Source organism: Urocitellus parryii, chromosome 16 (assembly GCF_045843805.1).
Source record: "Urocitellus parryii isolate mUroPar1 chromosome 16, mUroPar1.hap1, whole genome shotgun sequence".
Classification (NCBI taxonomy): Eukaryota; Metazoa; Chordata; class Mammalia; order Rodentia; family Sciuridae; genus Urocitellus; species Urocitellus parryii.
Window position 1 is genome coordinate 1,875,946 of NC_135546.1, and position 19,378 is coordinate 1,895,323.

At 49.4% G+C, this 19,378-nt stretch overlaps 1 protein-coding gene across 7 annotated transcripts in view; it reads left to right on the top strand.

The window, feature by feature from the left end:
- The window catches only part of Mitf (melanocyte inducing transcription factor), a 180,934-nt gene extending 175,480 nt beyond the window's left edge, over positions 1-5,454 (top strand). For all 7 annotated transcript variants that reach the window (XM_026392669.2, XM_026392664.2, XM_026392670.2 and 4 more), the window contains one exon: positions 1,901-5,454. In XM_026392669.2, coding sequence (XP_026248454.1) covers positions 1,901-2,299 — 399 coding nt within the window. In that variant the 3' untranslated portion in view covers positions 2,300-5,454. The remainder of the gene's footprint in view (positions 1-1,900) is intronic.
- The last annotated feature ends 13,924 nt before the right edge of the window (positions 5,455-19,378 follow it).

A 19,378-nucleotide genomic window follows, 5' to 3' on the forward strand; every position in this document is an offset into this window, starting at 1 on the left:
AGCTCTGGTCCCCTCCGTGCGCAGTTTCCAGGAGCCCAGCAGACCCTCTGGTCCCAACATAGCCGAGCCTGGCTTTCCAGGCACATGGATTCTAGCTCATGGGCAGAGGTGGAGGGGCCAGGTCCTGTGGAGAGCCTGGGCCTGCTCTGGGGGGCCAGCCGGCTTGCTTTTAGCGCACATCCTGTGTTTCTCCATTGTGGCATTGGGGCATGGGACAGCCACTGCACGCAGAAGCTGACTGCTTACTGGACGCCACTTGGGTCCCAATGGTTTGCTTTAGGAGCCTCCCATAAAGGAAGGGGCAAAGGCTTGCTCCAAGGCTATCTGGGGTTGAGGTCCTGGGGAGGCTCTGACATTGGGAAATGTATTGGACACCTCATGCTATGCTGGGTGGCCTAAGCCATGGACAGTTGCCATCTCTGTTCTGCAGGCCACGTGTCCAAGATCAGGGTGGCACCGGACTGGTTTCCTCTGAGACCCCTCCTTGGCCTGCATGTGGCACCTTCTCCCTTATGTCTGGTCCCAATGGTGTCTGGGGTCTGGTCTGTCCCACTTGACCCCCTTTAGCTTAGTGACCTCTGTCTCTCAGGAGTCATGTGTCAGTCCTGGGGCTGGGACCTCAGCCTGTGAATTGGGGATGTGCGTTAGCTCATCAGAAGTACGTGAAGACAGTGTAGGAAGCAATTCTTCATTTCATAGGTGAGAACCGAGTTGTTGAATTCAGAAGGATCAACGTCCCCTGGCCCGCCGTGTTGAGGATGGCTGGGCCAAGCTCTGCAGCCTTCCGCTACCCACGGGAACCTGCTCAGCCTGGGCCGCCACCTCGAGACACTGCCACTCCTGGTGCCGTCAGTGTCTGTGTGGCCCTCACTGCATCCCCAGGCCCACGGAAATCCTTCCTTTTCTGTTAGGTCCAAACAACTCACGGAGTATTTAGGCCTTAACCTCTTGGTAGACATTTGGAAAACAAAAATCATAAAAATTGAAAGGAAAACATCATTTTAGTTTTATTCTTAAATCATCACAGCGCTTACCGATGAGATGTGTCCCCGCTGGGCAGCACCAGGCTTGTGGACTCTGCAGCAGCCGTCCCTGGCCTCCCATTCCACATTGACCTGCATGCGTCCTCGTCACAGTAGCCCTGTGAAGCACTTTCAGTGCTGGGACAAGAGACTGCGTGTGTGTCACGACTCACACGAGGCTGAGAACCGTCTTGAGTTTGGCAGCTCTTGGTGGTCTCACCGTTTCCCTTGAAATCTTAAACTACGTTCAGCTCCCTGGGCTCCCTGCAGCTCCCTGGGTCCCTCGGTGCGTGACCTAGGGACCGTGAAATTCTATGACCATTTACTGAATACATTCTTTTCATCAGGTCACGTGTTAAAGTTTTATTTTTATATTTTGAGCTTATCCTTACTGTCAACATTAATGTCTCTGAAAGTCTGTTTTTAATACACGATTGAATCCATCTGCCACCTAAAAAGTCATTTCATATACGACTGATGGTTACCGGTACTCTAGGAAATACAGAGTTTATTGATTTTAAAGAGCAAACAAACACTTTGGAAACTTATTGTTTTCCCTTTGTCTGATTTTAATACACTATTTTTTAGAGGAGTCTTAGCTTCACAGAGAAAATAAGGGGGAGCCAAAGAGAGGGTCCAGAGGCCCTCCCCACACCCGCGCAGCCTCCCCCATGGGCAGCACCCCAGAGTGGAGGACTAACTTGGGCATTTCCTCGCCCTCCTAAGCGCACCTTCACTCTTGGTGACGTGCGTCCCCTGGGTCTCCCCGTGTGTACCCACCCGTGTCTGCGTCCGCAGAGCCATGGGGAGTGGTTCCCTGCCCTGAGGGTCCTCCCCGCACCCCTGGTGCCAGTGTGTGATGTGGACTCTTCTTACAGGAACTGGAGATGCAGGCCCGGGCTCACGGACTCTCCCTCATTCCATCCACGGGTCTCTGCTCCCCGGATCTGGTGAACCGGATCATCAAGCAAGAGCCGGTACTGGAGAACTGCAGCCAGGACCTCCTGCAGCACCAGGCAGAGCTGGCGTGCACCAGCCTGGACCTCACGGACGGCACCCTGGCCTTCAGCAGCAGCCTGGGGCCCGCGGCCGAGGGCGCCCAGGCCTACAGCGTCCCCGCGAAGATGGGGTCCAAGCTGGAAGACATCCTGATGGACGACACCCTCTCTCCCGCCGGGGTGACTGACCCACTCCTGTCCTCCGTGTCCCCGGGAGCCTCCAAGGCCAGCAGCCGGAGGAGCAGCATGAGTATGGAGGAGGCCGAGCTGGCGTGTTAGCGCACCTGCCCCCGCGTCCTCAGAGGCCCCCTCCCTGACTGGGACACGCGGCATTCCCCGGAAGGGGTTTTCTTGATGATTTTCCTTTAATATGAATTTTTTCCATGCTTTATTGATAGCCCAGGATATATTTTATTTTTAGAATTTTGTGAAACGGACTTGTATATTCTATTTTACAACTCCAAATGCCTCCAAAGTGTGGTACAGCGCGTGTGTGCAGGATCTGTGAACTGAGCTCCGGCCGACGCCCCCTCCCAGCCCGGAGGTGCCTGTCGGGGCTGCGTCTGTCCATCCTAATTCAGGGGAAACTTGATCTGAGGTTTTCATGCCTGTGACTTCCTTGGCAATTCAATGTAGAATTTAACTGAAAGAATGTAAAGCAACCAAAAAAAAATACATGAAGAAAAAAAAAGAAAGATGTGCATCCTAACCCTTCTCCCTTTTATAAATGTACTGATTCATTGGTACTGCCTTAAAGACACAGTACCTGGGAGCACCCTTCAGCCTTTGTTCTGCAAACTATTTAAGGAACTAGTGTAGTCTGCAAAAGACCAAAAAAAAAAAAAATCAAAAACAAAACGAAACAAAATTCACAGCAGTCATTTTCCCGAGGGTTGACAGCAAGTGGAACTGACACCAACCCCGATGGCAAGGTGGGAGAAGGGCCTCTGGAGAGCCGCCACCCACCCCTCCTCAGCTTGCAGACGCAGCTGTCTTCCTTCATGAATTAAGAAGCGCAACCCAGCTGGGTCATCGGATGCATTTCATTTTGAAATGGAAATGAATGTCCTCTCAAAGTCCATTGTTGAGGAGCACTGAAAGTTTGTTGTACTTATTTTCTCTCTTTCTTTTTCCTTCATTTTGGTTTTTATTTTTTATTTTTTATTTTTATTTTTTGCTTTTGATAAGACAACCGAACTGGGCACATTTCTAATTGGCTTTACTATTTTTATTTTTAAATTATGTTTTACTCATTTGATTTGTACAGACTCTTTGTTATCATCGTTCTTTTCGATGTTTGTATTAATTTGTAAGAATCTGCATCTGAAGACGACGAGTTTTCAGTATTTTTACAACTCTTTGGTGGTTTTCTGCATTCTTTGTACACCCAGGAAAGAAAAATTTTATGCAAGGTCTTGTGTTTAAAGAGAGCTTTGCAAATATTTTGTATATTATAGCTCACTCAGAACTGTTTTTCAACACATTTAAGATAGAGTATTAATAGGTTAAAACCAGGCTTTCTAGAAAAAAAAAAAACCATAAACCTATGTATTTATTTTTAGGATATAAAGTAGCAATATTCTTGGAGACTGATAACCATAGAGTTACTCTGCCCTTTGTGGTCCTTTAAATTGGGGTTTATTTCAGCAAACATGCTGGATTTTTTAAAAGAGAGAAATACTGTATCGGCAAGTTACTGTTACTCAATAACAATGTTTTAACAAGCAGCCATGTAAAGTTAGTTTCCGTGCATTACCTACTTGTGTAGCCCTATGCAATGACAGTAGTGTTACATCTGTCCAGCCTAGATGTCTTATGCAGTGACACTCAGATGCAGCCTGGCTGCCAGGGCCTTTCTCAGAAGCAGCCTGCAGTTGAAGAGCCCGTGGCGCAAAGCATATCCATTCAGAATGAAGTGCCTTACACACAGCGTCGTCTGCTCTGGACTAGCACTGACTGAACTGTGACCAGGAGGACGCTTCCAAGACGGCATCCGGAGTGAAGAGGGTCTTGTGGCACGGTGCCTCTGAAGACAGCGGAAGAGCTTCCAGTTTCCTTCACATCTTTTTAACCTGAAATAGACTTTAGTGACAGAGTGCCAACCTATCTCATCAGGAAACCTTATTCAAGGGGGTCTTCTTTAAAAAAAAAAAAAAGTATTTCAATGTCGAATATGAATTGGTGACGGGGACGGAGGGATCAGAGAGCGCGATCGCCTGGTGTGTGGACGATGGCTTAGGGAGGAGAGCCCACCTCTCCATCCCCGTGCACGCTGGCCGCTGGCCACCGAGAAGACCCTTGAAGACGTTGATGATGCTCTCAGTTTTATAGCTTTATGACTGAAGGGGGCCGGGAGGCGTGGCTCCCATTCTTTCAGCCCTCTGGATTGTGTCGCCTTTTCCTAGAGTAGTGATGATCTGCATGAGCAGCTCCTGTGCCGTAGTGCTCGGACAACAATCGTAGCGTTGTCTGCTGTTCTCTTCATATTTATAAGGGGGGGAGGGGCTGGGAGCAAGAGCTAAGGTGGCAAAGCAACGAGCTACTTCTCCTGAGCTGATCTGGGGGGCTCTTAACGATGCAGCGAGGCTGGCTGACCCACGCCCAGGGACCGTGGCCGTGGCAGAGCCGGAAGCCTCTGAGAGAAAGCCTGGCATCCTGCACCTCCAGCTGCAGCGGGGGCCCCAGTTTGTCACCTCCTGCTCCCGCCTCCTCTTTCCTGCTTAAGGGGCATTTCTGGGAGCACAGGGGGGCGAACCCAGAGGAACGCTGCAGCCGGCTGGTTTTCTTTCTTTCTTTTTTGCCAAACGGAGTGTGAGTTCACTTTAGGGACTAGCCAAGCCGAGAGGCAGTGGTTTGGGCTCTTGGTTTCAACAGGAGGATGATCCACACCACTCCCCCCCCATCCCTGGGTGCGGAACTGTGACTCAGGGTTGGGCCTCCATTTGGAGTGACCAAAACACCAAAACTGTCCCCCTGCCCGTGGGTCGGGCAGTGGAAATACCAAACCTTCTGTCTTTGCCAAAAGCTGAAACAACCAACCTGGTCCTCTGGAGAGGATGACCAAGTTCTTTCTGGTTGTTTCCGAACAGTAAAGCAATAAGAACAAATAAAACACGTAGGACGCTAAAAGATATCCAATAAAGCACAAGGAATGCACTTACTAATATTTTTGTAAAATGCACTGGGGAAAGGTTGATGTTGATAACAGTATAAAGAAACCCTATTTCTTGATAAAAAATAAAAAAATAAAAACGACAAATGACTGTCTCTTGCGGACGCTTGGTACTGTAATGTTAATAATTATCACTGCTGTTGTGTGCAGCAATAGTTTCTGTATGGTCCATAGCACTGTATCTTATGGATTGATATTAATGTATCCAATGAAATAATCGAGCTGTTGTTCTTGATAGCCTCATTAAAGCATATGGTTTTTCACAAAGCAGTGGCCGGTCGTTCATGCTAATTTTCAGCGTTGTTTGCCTCATAAAAAAAAAAGGCACATTTTTTCTCTGACTTAATGAATAACAAATTGCCAGAAAATGTTCAAAATGCCAATCGTCCCTTTTTTTCCCCCTGGTTTTAAATGCCACTCTAAGATGTTACTTTTTGGTTAGAATCATTTCTGATTACTTTATAACTTGCACTTAAGTGAACTATAATTATGCAGCTTTATCCCCCCCCTCTGAATTTGGGGGAGATTTTTGAACTCCCAAATGCCAAGAATGCATTTTAGATATAAGAGTTTTATTTAAAATGTTTTCGGGGAGAGGTGGCTTCACAAAAAGAGAAATTGTCAGAGAATCCCTTGCATATTTACAGAAAAGATATTGGGTTTTTAAAATACAAATTTACAATAATGAAAGCTTAATATACCCAGTCTGCCAGCTCCTGACTGGGCTTTTTTTTTTTTTTTAAATACAGTACTTAAAGATCATTTGATAAATGTTGGATTTGAATTGGGAAGTGTCAGACAAAACACGTCTTTATTCCCTAGCTAGACCTTAAACTTCTGCCCTTTTAAAAAAATATTCTGGCTTAACCTCTGGAGAAAATGAGCAAGAAACTTCCTGCAATGCCTCTGATCTGACTGTCAGCTTTTGCTCAAGTTTGATTTTTTTCCCCCTCAAATTATAATATACAATAATTGAAGCCTTTCTTTTTCAGAGTTATTTGAATTATTTATATTTCCCATAGAAATATGACTGTGTGATGTCTTAAAATCGTGTAAAAAAAATAGGAAGATCTCCTACATGAACAAGGGAATTTTCCGGGAGAAATCAAGAGCAGGTAAGTTGGAAGTGGGGCTTTTCATTTTAGGAGGGGATTCGGCTGCTCCTGCCCCAAGTCTGTGCCCATGATCTGCCTGTTCACACTCACCCAGAGGCCTGCAGACCCAGTCAACAGCTGTACATATACACACACGTCACTGTGGGTCACCTGCTTGCCAGAGGTTCACTGCAACCTGCATGACTTCATTTCACCTCCTCGGACTTACATTTCTTAAAGTTTATCTGAAGCCCAATTCACTTTTTCAAAAAATATATATATCCTCCGGGCGTAAAATGGTGCATACCTGTAATCCCTGTAACTCGGGAAGTGGCTGGGGATTGAACCCCGTACCAGAAAATAAAAAAATAAAAATCCACAAAATGGCCAAGCGGGGCTCCATGCTAGCATCCAGATCTGAGCCTTTGCCTGTTTCTGGCTGCGAGGTTTTCAGCTTGTGCGTCTCAGCCTCCCTGCGTCTCGGTGTTTGATCTGCTCACTGGAGACAGTAACAGCAGCGCTGCTCGGTGCTCTCGTGAAGACCACGTTGCCGCACTAGAAGGTTTGCCGGGCAGCAGGTAGGAGATGCTCAGTAAGTAAGTGGCCGCTGTTTTCCTATGACCGTTGTAATCACCTTTGACTCAGTAGTGTACCATAGCTCGCTGGAGAAATGCTGCACCGGAGCCGAGGGCCGGGAGTGCAGCTGGCCCTGGGTTTGAACCGCGCCAACACTACAGAATAGCAAGGTTTGTATGGAGTGGCAAGGTGACAGCAGTTGCAGTCCACTTTGGAAAAGAAGACGTAGCTCTTCTCATCATCCAGGCTTAGAATATTTTAGAGAATCCAATGAAAAACCAAGTTTATCACACTTAGCACAAAAAGACCTAAAGTATAGGTGTGTCCAGCCTGTATGGTCAGCACTTCCTGTTGCCATGGGGCTGACTGTCCTCTGCTGCCTCAGAACCTCTCTCTCCAGGGCTGCAGTCTGTACTCTGCTCCTGGGAGAGCTGTGGTCATGCTGGTTTTTGAAGGACCTTGTCACCCTGACTGTACCCTGCCTGTTCACCAGCCCTTATAGTGCCGAGAGGATTTTCAGGGGTCTGTTTTCAACTGCACCTACACCGGCTGACCTCTCAGGGACACCATCTGAGGAGATGATCTTCAGCATTGAGCTGCTCTAAACCACCCCGCTTTATTGTTTCTTTTTCATGTTGAGATGAGAAGCACAGCCAAGGAGCTTGTCTAAGACAGCAGTGGACACTTGGGTTGTCCCCAAGTTTGGAGGAGGTGACGATGGTTTCTTCATTCCTCAGTGCCACATCCGGGGTCTGCAGTGATGCTTCATGTCTGACACACACCACATGAGTCACGGTTGCCTCTTGTACAGACGATAATTGAAGGAGTCTCCATTATTTTTTGTTATGTATCTCTGGTCCCAAGAGGCACGTATTTAAAAAAAAAATAACAACTTAAAAGGACAGAGTACAATCTTCATATTAAAATTGTCAAGGTCCAGTATATATGTGAACTTGAACAGCATTAATCATATTTGTATTCAATATTTATCAGTCTTTCCACCCCATTACCTACACCAGATATACTGGAAAGTAATGGGCGTATACACAAAATCAGATAGATCTCCGCAACATGTCTAAATGGTAAAGACAGTTTGCTTTTGAGAAATTTGCATTTTAAATTTCTAATTATGGAGGCAGTTGAAGATATATTCAAATGGGTGCAATTGTCACTCAAAATTCCTTATATATTATTCAGACAGCAAAATCTGTGGAGATAGAAACCACTCAAAGAGTTCCCCAAACTTCACTTTATGGAACTAGTTCTACAAGCTGTTCCCAAAGTTGCTTTGAGGAATGGAGGTTTGGAGGTGGGGCTGAGGGTGCGGGTGTGAAATGCTATAGTTAAATCTTGAGAAAGTTAACTTTGGAAAATGCTGGGCTAAGCAAATTTGAGCAGATAGCTCTAACTGCAAGACTTCTCACATTCTAAAATATGCTAATGTGACTTGAGAGTTTTGGGACTGGGAATGGTATGCAAAGTTTCCCATCCTGTGGCCAGAGGGGAGGAGAGAGAAAGTTTGTGTGTGTGTGTGTGTGTGTGTGTGTGTGTGTGTGTGAGAGAGAGAGAGAGAGAGAGAGAGAGAGAGAGAGAGAGAGAGAGAGAGGAAGCAGAGATGCATGTCGGTACCTCCAAAGAATACAGTTTGGTCAATTCTGAAAATTTTACACAAATTATATGGAGTTAACAGAGACAACTTCTTCCGAATGCAGATAGAATCCATTCTCATTAAAAAGGTATTATCCCTAGGGAAAAAAAAATAGCTTAGGGTTTCATCTCCGATAAAATTCTGGTTAAGGAAACTATGATCATTTAGAAAGTATTCTGAGTTTTAAAAGTAACATGTTTTCATTTTCAACAAAAGTAACAATTGTGGCCAAGCACAGGTTTGATGTACCTTTCCTGTGGATGGTTAAAAGGTAAGTCTTGAATATCGTGCGTCTCCCAGCCCTTTAAATAGGGACAGCCTAGTGCTTGAGAAGCAGAGCAGCAACTTTGGCTACAGCATAATTGGTTTTATTTAAAGTTTTGCTCATTTATTTTTGGTGGAAGGACATTAGGAAGAATTTTCTGGTATTTAGAACTGATACGCTCTTGTCAGCAATTTCCTTTGTACAGGGGCATTTTCTAACAGATGGACCAGGTCTTCTCTCAGAAGTTTGGTTGTTGATTGGCTGAAGGCTGACCCAATAAAGGTGCATTGATCCTCATGTAGCTGCAGTATGTAATAGTAGCACAAAGATTATCCTAGAACAAACCCTGAGCAGCACCACGAGCATTTCTTCTCCACCCTTTACAGCTGAGATCTGAGATTTCTGACAGGGTCTTGTTTAACTGCATTTCTGAGCTCCCACTCTTTGCTTGGGAACAAGTGGCAAAAGTGAATTTAATTGCAGGGGATGTTCCTGATGGCACAGTTAGGCTGGTGCCTGCCTGGCTTCAAGGCAGGCGTGGGAATTCCTGTCCCTCACTGTCTTGACTCTGTCCTCCTCTCTGCAGGTGATCTTCTCCAGGAGGTCCCCTCTGGCAGGTCCAAGGTCCTATGGAAACCCAGCCACGGTGGCAAAGTCCCCTGTAAGTAGTTCTGATCCCACCTACGGGGACATGCTCACCATGGCCCAAAGATGACCACGCCAACTGGCCAGGTCACATCTGAGTTGTGCATCCACCTAATCCACGGGGACTTGGGGCCGTGGTGTTCCGGAGAGCGAGGACGTGGATTCTGGGCAGGCAAGACTGCGCCTGCTCCTGCCATTGGTTTCAAGAAGATGGGACAGGCCTGCCTTTGTCATCTCTCTCCCCTCCCAGAGGCATGGCCCTGGGGTTTTCCTCCCTCTGCACTTAGCCACAGGGGATGGGAACAGTAGACAGGGAGGTATTGGGTCCTAGGTGCCCGGTCCCCTCTTCCTCCTCCTCCTCACCCATGGTGATATTTTATTAAACAGCTGCCACCCCACCCTCAGTCCTGCGCAGGTTGGAGAGCTTGAGATCCAGGCTTCACGGTCAGATGTTCAGAGGACTCGCTACACACCGCTGCCCTAAATATGCACGGACTCCCAGGGCCTTCCCAGAGACCCCTGGGATTGCACATGGCAGAAGCCACTCGATTTTACCCACGCCCAAAAGGGGGATGTCTCAACTGACGGAACAACAGGCTCCGGGGTGCAGCTAGGAGTGTGACCTCAGACACCTCCGCGACAGCTCGTATTTGGTGAGCTGTTGGGATTCATAGTTCCAGGAGTTCACTCACAGGCCGCTGAGCTCATTCTGTATGTGGCTAGCCTCTCCCCTTCTCCGTTTCTGATCCTGGGCCTTCTGTGTGTGCTGCTCTCAGCCTCTTGCTCATCTTTAAGGTCGTGATTACACCGAGCTACTGTGACCCGGCATCCCTGGGGGCTTCAGAGAGCTCAGGAGGTTTGGGTCCCTGTATTTAGAGGCCCTGAGAGCAAGCCTCTGTCTCTGTCTAGGGAAGTCACTGTCAATCTTATCAGAACTGTATCCTGTAGAGGGGCAGATGGGCCTATGGACCTCCTGAGCCGCGCCCTCTGAGCCGTGCGCAAGTGGCAGGGCTTTGGCTTAATAGGAATTTTCTTCTCTTGTTTCCTGTTTTTCCCGTGGACTTTGGCTGATAGGAGCTGCTGGGAGCGTGAGCTGGTTAAAGACGTTTTCCTAGGATTGAAATGCAGGCCAAACTCCTCGGGTTGGTGGGTTCTGTTGGTGGACCCCCTGGGAAACCATTCCTCTTTCACCACGTGGAGGGAATTTCTCCCACTGTGGCCGAGGTCGGCCCAGTTTCCTGTGAAGCACTGGGGGGTGAGAACTTTAGGTTTTGTGAGCTGAGAGTTCGTATGAAGGATTTCTGGTTGGTGTGAACAGAACACCAGTGAAAACAGGTTTCCACACAAGTTTTCACTGATGAAATTCAAAGTACAATGATAATAGTAATTGGGTATAATTTGGAGAACACAGATCTAATAAGAAGAATGGAATCATTTTGGGGGAAATAACAGTTTGCATGACTTGGTGTTCTGCAGGCTCAAGTGGAAAAATGTTTCTTCTTCCAGATGGAGAAGGGGAAATGGACCAGTGAGTTGATAGTGCTACTCATGAAGGAATCTCTGGAATAGAGGAAGTGGTTGGAAGAGTAATGACCAGACAGGCATCCGGTGTGTGTCCAAGGTCCAGCTAAAGAGTGACCTCCTTCCTTTCATAAGGAAGCTTTGAAATGGCCGCGATTCCCCTCATCGTCTTCCCCTGGGGCTGTGCAACCTGACTGATGGTGAGGAACGTCTGATGGGACCAGTGGTTACAGGGAAGAGGGACAGGAAGGGAGGTCAAAGGGACAGGGATCGAGAGGACAAAGAAGGGGAGGACATCCACCAGTTATGGGATGTCCCTGTACAGATACGGCACAATGAGTCCTGTGCTCATTGAAATAATAAGAGGAGGGAGATCCGCAGAGAAAGTGCATCTGGGGGCAGGGAAGTGGGAAGGTACAGGGAATGAGCGGGATCCCCTGTGTTACGTGCATCTATAACTATGGCATAACGAATCCACACTGTATAGGTATGATGCACCAATAAAAAATAAATAAAAGGAGTGTCCTTGATGGAAAGAAAGGAGGCCCCTCGTGTTTGGCAGAAAGACTCCTGTGATTTCCAATGTTTCATTTGCTCTTAAATTTTTTATCTCTAGATATTCTCAACTGCAGTTTTTGATGAAGCTGGTATATTGACAGTTCTTAGCCAAGACCCTCCATCCAAACTCAAAATTTCAGTCTATGGTCAGGTAGGATGTAAGAACGAAGCAGTTGTCTTGAGTTTAAGTTTCTGTTTTAATCATGAAAATTAAAATTGTGCACAACGCACAGGTGGGGCCAGACTGGGCCTGTGGGCACGCTGTCCGGCGCCTGGCTGGGGGATGGACAGTTGCTCCTCCACGTCTGTTTGCTCCCCTCCTTCTAGTGCCCGGGTGAGCTGGGCTTGAGCTCAGCACACAGCCACGTCTGGGCTCCGCTTCTCCCAGCCTCCCCTGGGGACCTGTGCACCTTGTCATGGCATCCTGCGCGGTGGCCTGGAAGCCGCCCTCACTTCTATCATCCTGCTGTGCAGGAAGGAAGGGGGAGCAGATCCAGCCTCCTGGACCCAGAAATAAATGCTCTCTGTGGAGAGCGGTGGCACCACCCCGTCATCTCCAAACTGCTCCAGGAGCAAGGAGGAAACCGCTGTCCCCAGGGAGGCCCGGGACCTTTCCCTGGGACAGCTTAACTGTGCTGGCAAAGAGACTGTGTTCTCTTTACACATGAAAGTGAGAAGCGTGTCTCCTCCTCTTCCTTCTCCTGCTCCTCCTTTCTGTCCACGAGAGTGATTCGTAATTTGCTCTATTTCCTGCTGGCCTTATGATTCCGTAATATAATGAGCTTTTTTTTTTTCTGCTTCAACAAAAAAAACAATGAAATTCTATTTTGTGGCATGGATAAGAACAGTCAAATTAGAATTCAAAAGCCATCTGAAGATTTGTTATGTTTCCTAAACAAAGCTCATATGATGCTGTTGTTTTTTTTTAAAAATATTTATTTAGTTGTAGATGAACACACAGAATCTTTACTTTTTTTTATTTGGTGCTGAGGATTGAACCCAGTGCCTCGCATGTGCTAGGGAAGCACTTTACCACTGAGCTACAGCCTCAGCCCCGATGCTGCTGTTTTTTTGTAATCATGGAGAAAGCAAAACACACAGGAAGTGCATCTTACTACTTTGGTAAGTGAACCTGCAGCACATTTATTTGTTTATTGGGATTCTTATAAGAGACTGGATGATAGTATTTAAATGTATTTCTTTTGAACTTTCAGATGAACTTTTCTAATCGTGTCTAGTTTCAGAGGAGGAATGGCTGAACGTGAAGTGTGATACCTACACACGGCACAAAATTATAAACTGTACAAGAAGCAACCAAACCAGTGCAGAAGCTGCTGCTGGTACTGGTTCTCTAGCCAAAGAGGGCTGTCGGCTGTTGACCAGATCCCTCCTGTCCCCAAGGGTTGACATCTTGCAGAAGGCTAATGTAAGAAGGTCCCTGCCCCCTGAGTAATGTGTAACAGCACCATAGCTTTCTTTGTGTTTTACTCTCTTACACCCAGTTTGTACCAGTGTTTCCAAGCAACAAGGGCCATGATCAATCTCACGGGCATTAAAAATCGAGCTCAAGGGTGGCAAACACACAGACCCCACTTCCGCAGGCCCTGAAGCCACCTCCTCGGTAGCTGTTGATAACCGCTTGTCTCAGGATCCCTTCCTCAGATTGGACATGGCTTCACAGTCCACAAAAGAGCATTCTGGGACTGGGGTGCCACTCAGTGGTCATTGAGAGCCTAGCAAGCCGCAGGCCCTGGGCTCGTCCCCAGCTCTGGGCAGCGGGGGCCCTTGGCATCCACGGCTCATGGATCAGGTTGCTTCTACAAGTGGAAGCTAGGCTGCAGGGCCCAGCTCCCTCCACTGGGAAACAGCATTCGTTTGGGAAGGAGGGTTACCTGCCCCATGAACTCTGACCAAATAAGATGCACTGTGGTGCTCTGTTTAGCCCCGTGTGGGGGTGAAAGGTCAGTGGTTCTTCTCCCTGAGCCTCTCCAAACAGGTGCCATGTTTTAAGACCTCGTCTACCCTCAGTGGCACACTCCACCTCCAACCCACACACACGGGAGGACCCGGCTACGTCTCAGTCTGGATCCAGGATGTTTCATGCCAGTTGTTCATCTGACTGTCATTTAAACATCCCTCACCTTCATCAAAGAACCTGACACATAATAGGTTGTCAATAAATAGGAATGCGCGTTCATGCACAGTGATTCAAGGAGTCTGTGTTGAATACCTGTTACTTTTACTTTTTAATAGAGACTGGTGTTTATTTTCCATAACCTCATTTCCATTTTGCTCAAGTGACTGCAGAAGACCATCCACGCCCCTCGGAGGTCCCTCCTGCCCACTCAGAGGTCATTCCTGCTCACTCAGTGGCCTGTGCAGTGGGAGCTGCAGACAGTCTTCAGTGGCCAGCTGGGCACTCCCGGATTCAGCATGGGACTGCCCAAGGGGCACAGAGGGCACACACACCCTCGGCTCCGTCTGCAACCTCGGGTTGGGTAGCTGTGACCTCGGGAGCTGGAGCAGTCCGCACCCCTGAGATGCCTCCTGGTCCAGCTCTCTCAGCAGCCCCTTCTTCCCTTTAGCCTCTGAGGGTCTCTGTGGAAGCAGAGATCAGGCGTGGCTGCCGTGAGTGTCACGGGAACCCCTGGAGCCAGCCTCCACCACGGCAGAACCACGGAGCGAGCCCCCTGTGGTGTGGGTGGCAATGTCCACGTGGCGCTGGGGAGAGTCTGGGTTGTAGAGCAGCCTCCAGGATGCTGCTGACGTGAGGTGCCTGGGTGACAAGGGCTGACGGTAACCTCCAGATGACTAGCTCCTGAAAGGCCACGGGGGTCCAGCTGTTGATGACTCCGGGAGGGAAGTCATCGGCAACAGGAGTGGCACCAGGGACAGCAGCCAACTCCAGGGCCACCACTGGCCAGCACCTGGAGGCCACGACCCTGACGTCAGCAGGTCTCAGCAGCAACACCGGCCGGAGCTGCCGACAGGAGCTCCTCCCAGGGCCTCTCGCTGCCGGCTTCTCCTTCTCCTTCTGCTTCTGGTTCCATCTGGAAGCCAAGGCTGGTGCCACCAAAGTGGGTCCCTGCTGCAAGGAATTTGAGGACATCTCCTTCATTGTGCAAGACACCAAGGGCTCCAGGCATGGTGACAGTTTCCCTTTCACTTAGGCTGGGCATCAAGCATGACATCATCTGGAGCCCTCCCTGGGTTGGAAGACCGGTCACCTCCTTAAAAGAACTTCAGAATTCAGAGGCACATTTGATGCTCCCGTTCCAGCGATTTCCTGGACAGGGTGTGTCGTTTCGAGAGTAGTGTTTTCTAAAAGGCAGACATCACTGATAGGGTCTCGTGTTTAAGGAATGTGTCAGGACCACATCTTGGTGTGAAGGTGCCTTCGTGTAGCGGTGGGCATTAGATGCTGCTGTTTGTAAGCAAGAGGTCTGTGCTTAAAGGCACTGAGGAATGCTCTTTGTTCTGTGGTTGAGGAATGGACCCGGAGAGGCTGGCTGACCTCAGTGACCTACGGGTTGCCCAGCACCTCCCTAGCCGGGCCTCCTGTAGAGGAAGGCCAGCACAGGAGAGGGCAATATGCTCTTGAAGTACAGTGTGTTGGAAAATTTGAGTCGTTTGAGTGAGACCAACAGGCCTGGAGAGCACTCCATTGAAAAGACGGTCTGTCACGGTCTTGAGGGTCACTCCATGCCATGGGGTGCCCATGCAGAAGTACTGAGGCTGGTCAGAGATGGACAGCAGGGGACCAGGGGCAGGAGTCTCCTTTTGGCTTCCACGAGAAGGAGTGGGCGAGGTGGGCCATCTTGCTTGGCACAGGCTAGTTGGAGCCACTTCTGTGGCTCAGCAGTGTGGGGTTCTCAAGGTGTCTGTACCCGGCCAGAGGTGGTGGGGCAGGTGGGCTGGCCAGGACGTGAGAGCCCAGCAGGGGAGGTGCCTGGAGGTGGTTTGCATGTCAACATGAGCCCATGGGAGGAGGACTCTTCCCAAAGAAGGTCAGGGTGTGAGGGTGCAAGGGGTCAAGGCTGGTGAGTCACGTGCATTACCAGGTTGCCCAGCCCAGGAAAATGCCCAGCGTGTTCTCAGAGGACAGATGTTAAAGTGTCAAGCTGAGAGCAGTGGGTGAGAAGCACAGCCATTCACGGTGCAGAGGAGACCCACCGTTAGCTGGGGCAGGAAAGGAGGAGGAACGGGCTGGGGGTAACAACCTCGTGGGTACGGGGTCTCCTCCTGTGCAATGAGAATGTTCTGGAATTAGACGGTGGTGGCTGCATGGCTCTGGGGGTGCTGCCACGGAGCCGTGCACTCTCAGGGTGAAGTGCATGCATCATGAGTTTAATCTCGATTTAAAAGTCAGAGGAAGAAGGGGAAGTAGGCAGATGTAGGCAGAAGTTGATGGGCGGCAGGGGGTGTTTGAAAGTGAGATCGCCCACCGGCCTCTTGCTGGAAAGGGGTCCTGGGGCACAGGAGTGGGTCCAGAGGGGGTTGGAAGGAAGGCACGTGGCAGGCATGTGGGCTCCAGGTGGGGCTGCTGGGAGCCAGTCTGTGCCCAAACCACGGATGTGAACATTGAGGACAAGGGAATGTTAAGTGGGAAGCAGAAGGGAGAAGATTCTCACCTCTCTCTTGACTCCGTGCCCTCAGAATCCGGAACACTCAGTGGTGCTCATTCTCGGCTCCTCAAGAATGGCCTTGGCTGTTTTTCCTTTTATCAAGCAAAACATCAAAAAGGACTCAACTTTATCTGCAGATGAGATACGGTTGCTGTGGCAGTTTCCTCTACGCAGGGCGTGTCTGTTCAGTTGGGTGGTTCTCCTGGGGAGGAACAAACTTCCAACCGAAATGATCCCTTGTTGTTTGGCCTCCGACCTTAGCCTTTAGCTGGGGACGCTAGATGAGGCGGTGGAGTGGAGTGGGGTGTGGGCAGCAATGCTGTGTCATGAGCCCCTAATTAAAACCCATGGGCCGTCAGCGTCGTTGACACCGAGTTCTGCCTGGACACCCTGGCACACCCACCCACGCACACACATCGGACACACATCTGTATCCACACACGTGGGAAGCCAAGCAGAACGTCCTTACTGAAGTCGGCTGGGCAGTTGGAGCCCCGTGCCACTCCATGCAGGGTGTTGGTCTAAGGAGTGACATTCTTATACTCACAGGGGGGTGGGGACAATCAGGACGGTGGCTGGAGCTTCCATACGCCTAACTGCATCCATTTCAAGAGGGGCGCTAAGGCTGCTTGTTCAAAAGCTGTTGAAAGATCGGTGGCTTACAGAGTCCTAAAGCTGGCTGGTGCCACCTCTTAAAAATGCTTCTCAGTTCTAGGTGGAGTCCCCCCAGGGAGGGTGCAGGGAAGAGTCTCTTGAGAACTTCGAACCTCTGACATTGGAGGTTTGTTGGCTTTTTCGCTTAAGTCGCCACACATACGCGGAACATGGGGTTTTGAGTTTGAAGGGTCTGTCACTTAGCGCATAACCTTGACCAAGGTTTCTGAGACTTTCCTCACCTCGAGGTCGGAGGCTGAGATGCCTGTCTCTGAGGGTGAGTGACCTCAAGGAGAAGGCTGTACAGAGCCCTTGTTTCCACACAGTGGCACTTGGTGGCTGTTGTCACTCCCCTTCAGCTCTGTTAGTCCCACAATGGATTTTTTATTATCTTCTCTTTTTCAAAAATAACTGTCATTAGCCAAAGCACCTTGGTTCATCATTCCAAAGCATAATATTTCAAAGGACATGGGTGAGACGTCATTTTTCTCTGATCAAAGGCAAAGTGTGCAGCTGGGTTTCCTGAAGGAAAGGCCAGTGCAGTGGTCCCCAGGTGTCCACGGGGCTGGGCTCCAGGACTTCCTGTGGCTGTTGAGTCTGTGGGCGCTGACATCCCTCCAGGAGATGGGCAGTGCTGGCCTGTCACCTCCACCCTCCGTCCCCTTGACACCACCTCTAGATTGCTGTCAGCCTACAACAGGCTGCTGCAGGAGAAGCCCTTCTATTGTGCTGTTTAGGCAGCCAGGACAGGAAAAAGCTGTTCCTTTTGATTTGCATTTCTCAGATCCTAGAGGTGTTGAACATTTTTCTATACACCTGCTGATTGGTTGTATTTCTTCTATGAAGTGTCTGTTCAGTTCCTTCACCCATTTATTGATTGGGTTATTATTATTTTCATCGCTATTTATCCGAGCTGGCGACCTGTCCTGGGTTCATAAAATCTGACTATTCCCATAATCTAAGAAATCGACCAAGAAAGCACTCAACCACACAGAGGTACCTTTTCAAAATCCACGACGGCTCTCCGACCTTAAGGGTCCATGGAAAGAGAGCGGGCCACTGGGAGTCTTTTTTCTTATACAGAGGACACACAAGGAGAGGTTCCATGGAACATTCTATCCCCCAAAGGGCAAAGGGGTAGGATTACAAAGGAACTGGTGAGTGTGGCTCAGCCCCAGTGGGTGACGCCTACTCCTGGAGCCACACCTTGCTGTCTGAACTGGGGTGACGCCCAGGTGACTGCGACCCACACTGAAGGCAGTAACTGTTTAGAACCCGGTGCGTCAGGACTTAAAGGTGTCTGCATCCAGGGCAGCTTCCGACATCATCATCATCATTATTATTATTATTAGTTTTGGGGGTTAAGTTTTTGAGTTCTTTATACATCCTGGAGGTCAGTGCTCTATCTGAGGTGCAGGTGGCAGAGATTTTCTCCCATCCTGTAGGCTCTCTCTTCACGATTCTTTCTTTTGCTGAGAAGAAGCTTTTTAGGTTGAATCCATCCCATTTATTAATTCTTGATTTTACCAAATAAAAAGGTAGGCAAAAAAAAAAATCTGTTTGCATTCAGTACAGAAATATTTAAAAAAAAATAAATTTAAGAACCATGGTTGCTTGAACACACGGGGCAGACGCCGTGGATTCTCTGGGCCAACTCTTGTTTTTGTTTGGTCAAAAATGCTGATGGAACCTTTTCTGTGTTTGCAGAATTTTTGGCAGGAACCAGACAAGTTCTGGGCCACGTGGGGCATCCTGTGGTGCTGAAGACTGGGTTTGAATTCAGCGCTCTCCGCTCACCGCCCTCCTGTCGCCCTCTCTCAGCCTCTTGGCCTCATCTGTGAGCTGCTGTAGCGGGAACCCCTTACTCAGGCCGCTGGGAAGCCCAAGGGATTTGTGTGTGGGTAAGAACCCTCCCTGTCACACGGTGACCTTCCGTGGGCGTCGGCTCCTCCTGCAACATGGAGGTGACGTTTCTTGCCTGGACCTGGGAAGTTCCACGGGAGCTTTCCCCGAGGTCTCCTTGTTCCTGAGTCCTGCCTGTTCCACGTGTCCATTGGTGCATAACCAAGTACCCCAAATGGTGGCAAAACCAAAGAACCAGGTAGAGCCTGTGAGTCAGAGGTAGATAGGGCACAGGGTGCCCTCTCTCTGTGTTGACATCTGGGTCCTCAGCCAGAGAGGCCGCAGCAGCAGTGGTGAGGTGATGTTGAGGACTAGGATCGTCCCTCACGAGTCTGCAATGCTCCGGACGGGGCTCCCTGGGCCTGCTGGCCAGTGTCCCCATGTGACTTGTGTGTGACATGAGATTCTCTCAGCTTGGTGGCTGGTGTCTGAGAGGGAGTAACCACAGAGAAAGTGTCTCATGGCCTTGGTGACCTGGCCACAGACGTCACGAGGGTCCTGCTGCACTGCAGTGGTGTACAGGGGCACAAGCCCTCTCCAAAGGGGGCAGGGTGGACGGCACCGTCAGTGGGTGTGCCAACGACTGGCAGTGCTCCTTCTTCCTCTCTGTCCCCATTTCGTCCACGGCTCCTGTTCCCAGGTTCTCCTGGTGACTGGTCCCTCATGACTTCCACAGTCCCTCACCCCAGGGCTGGACC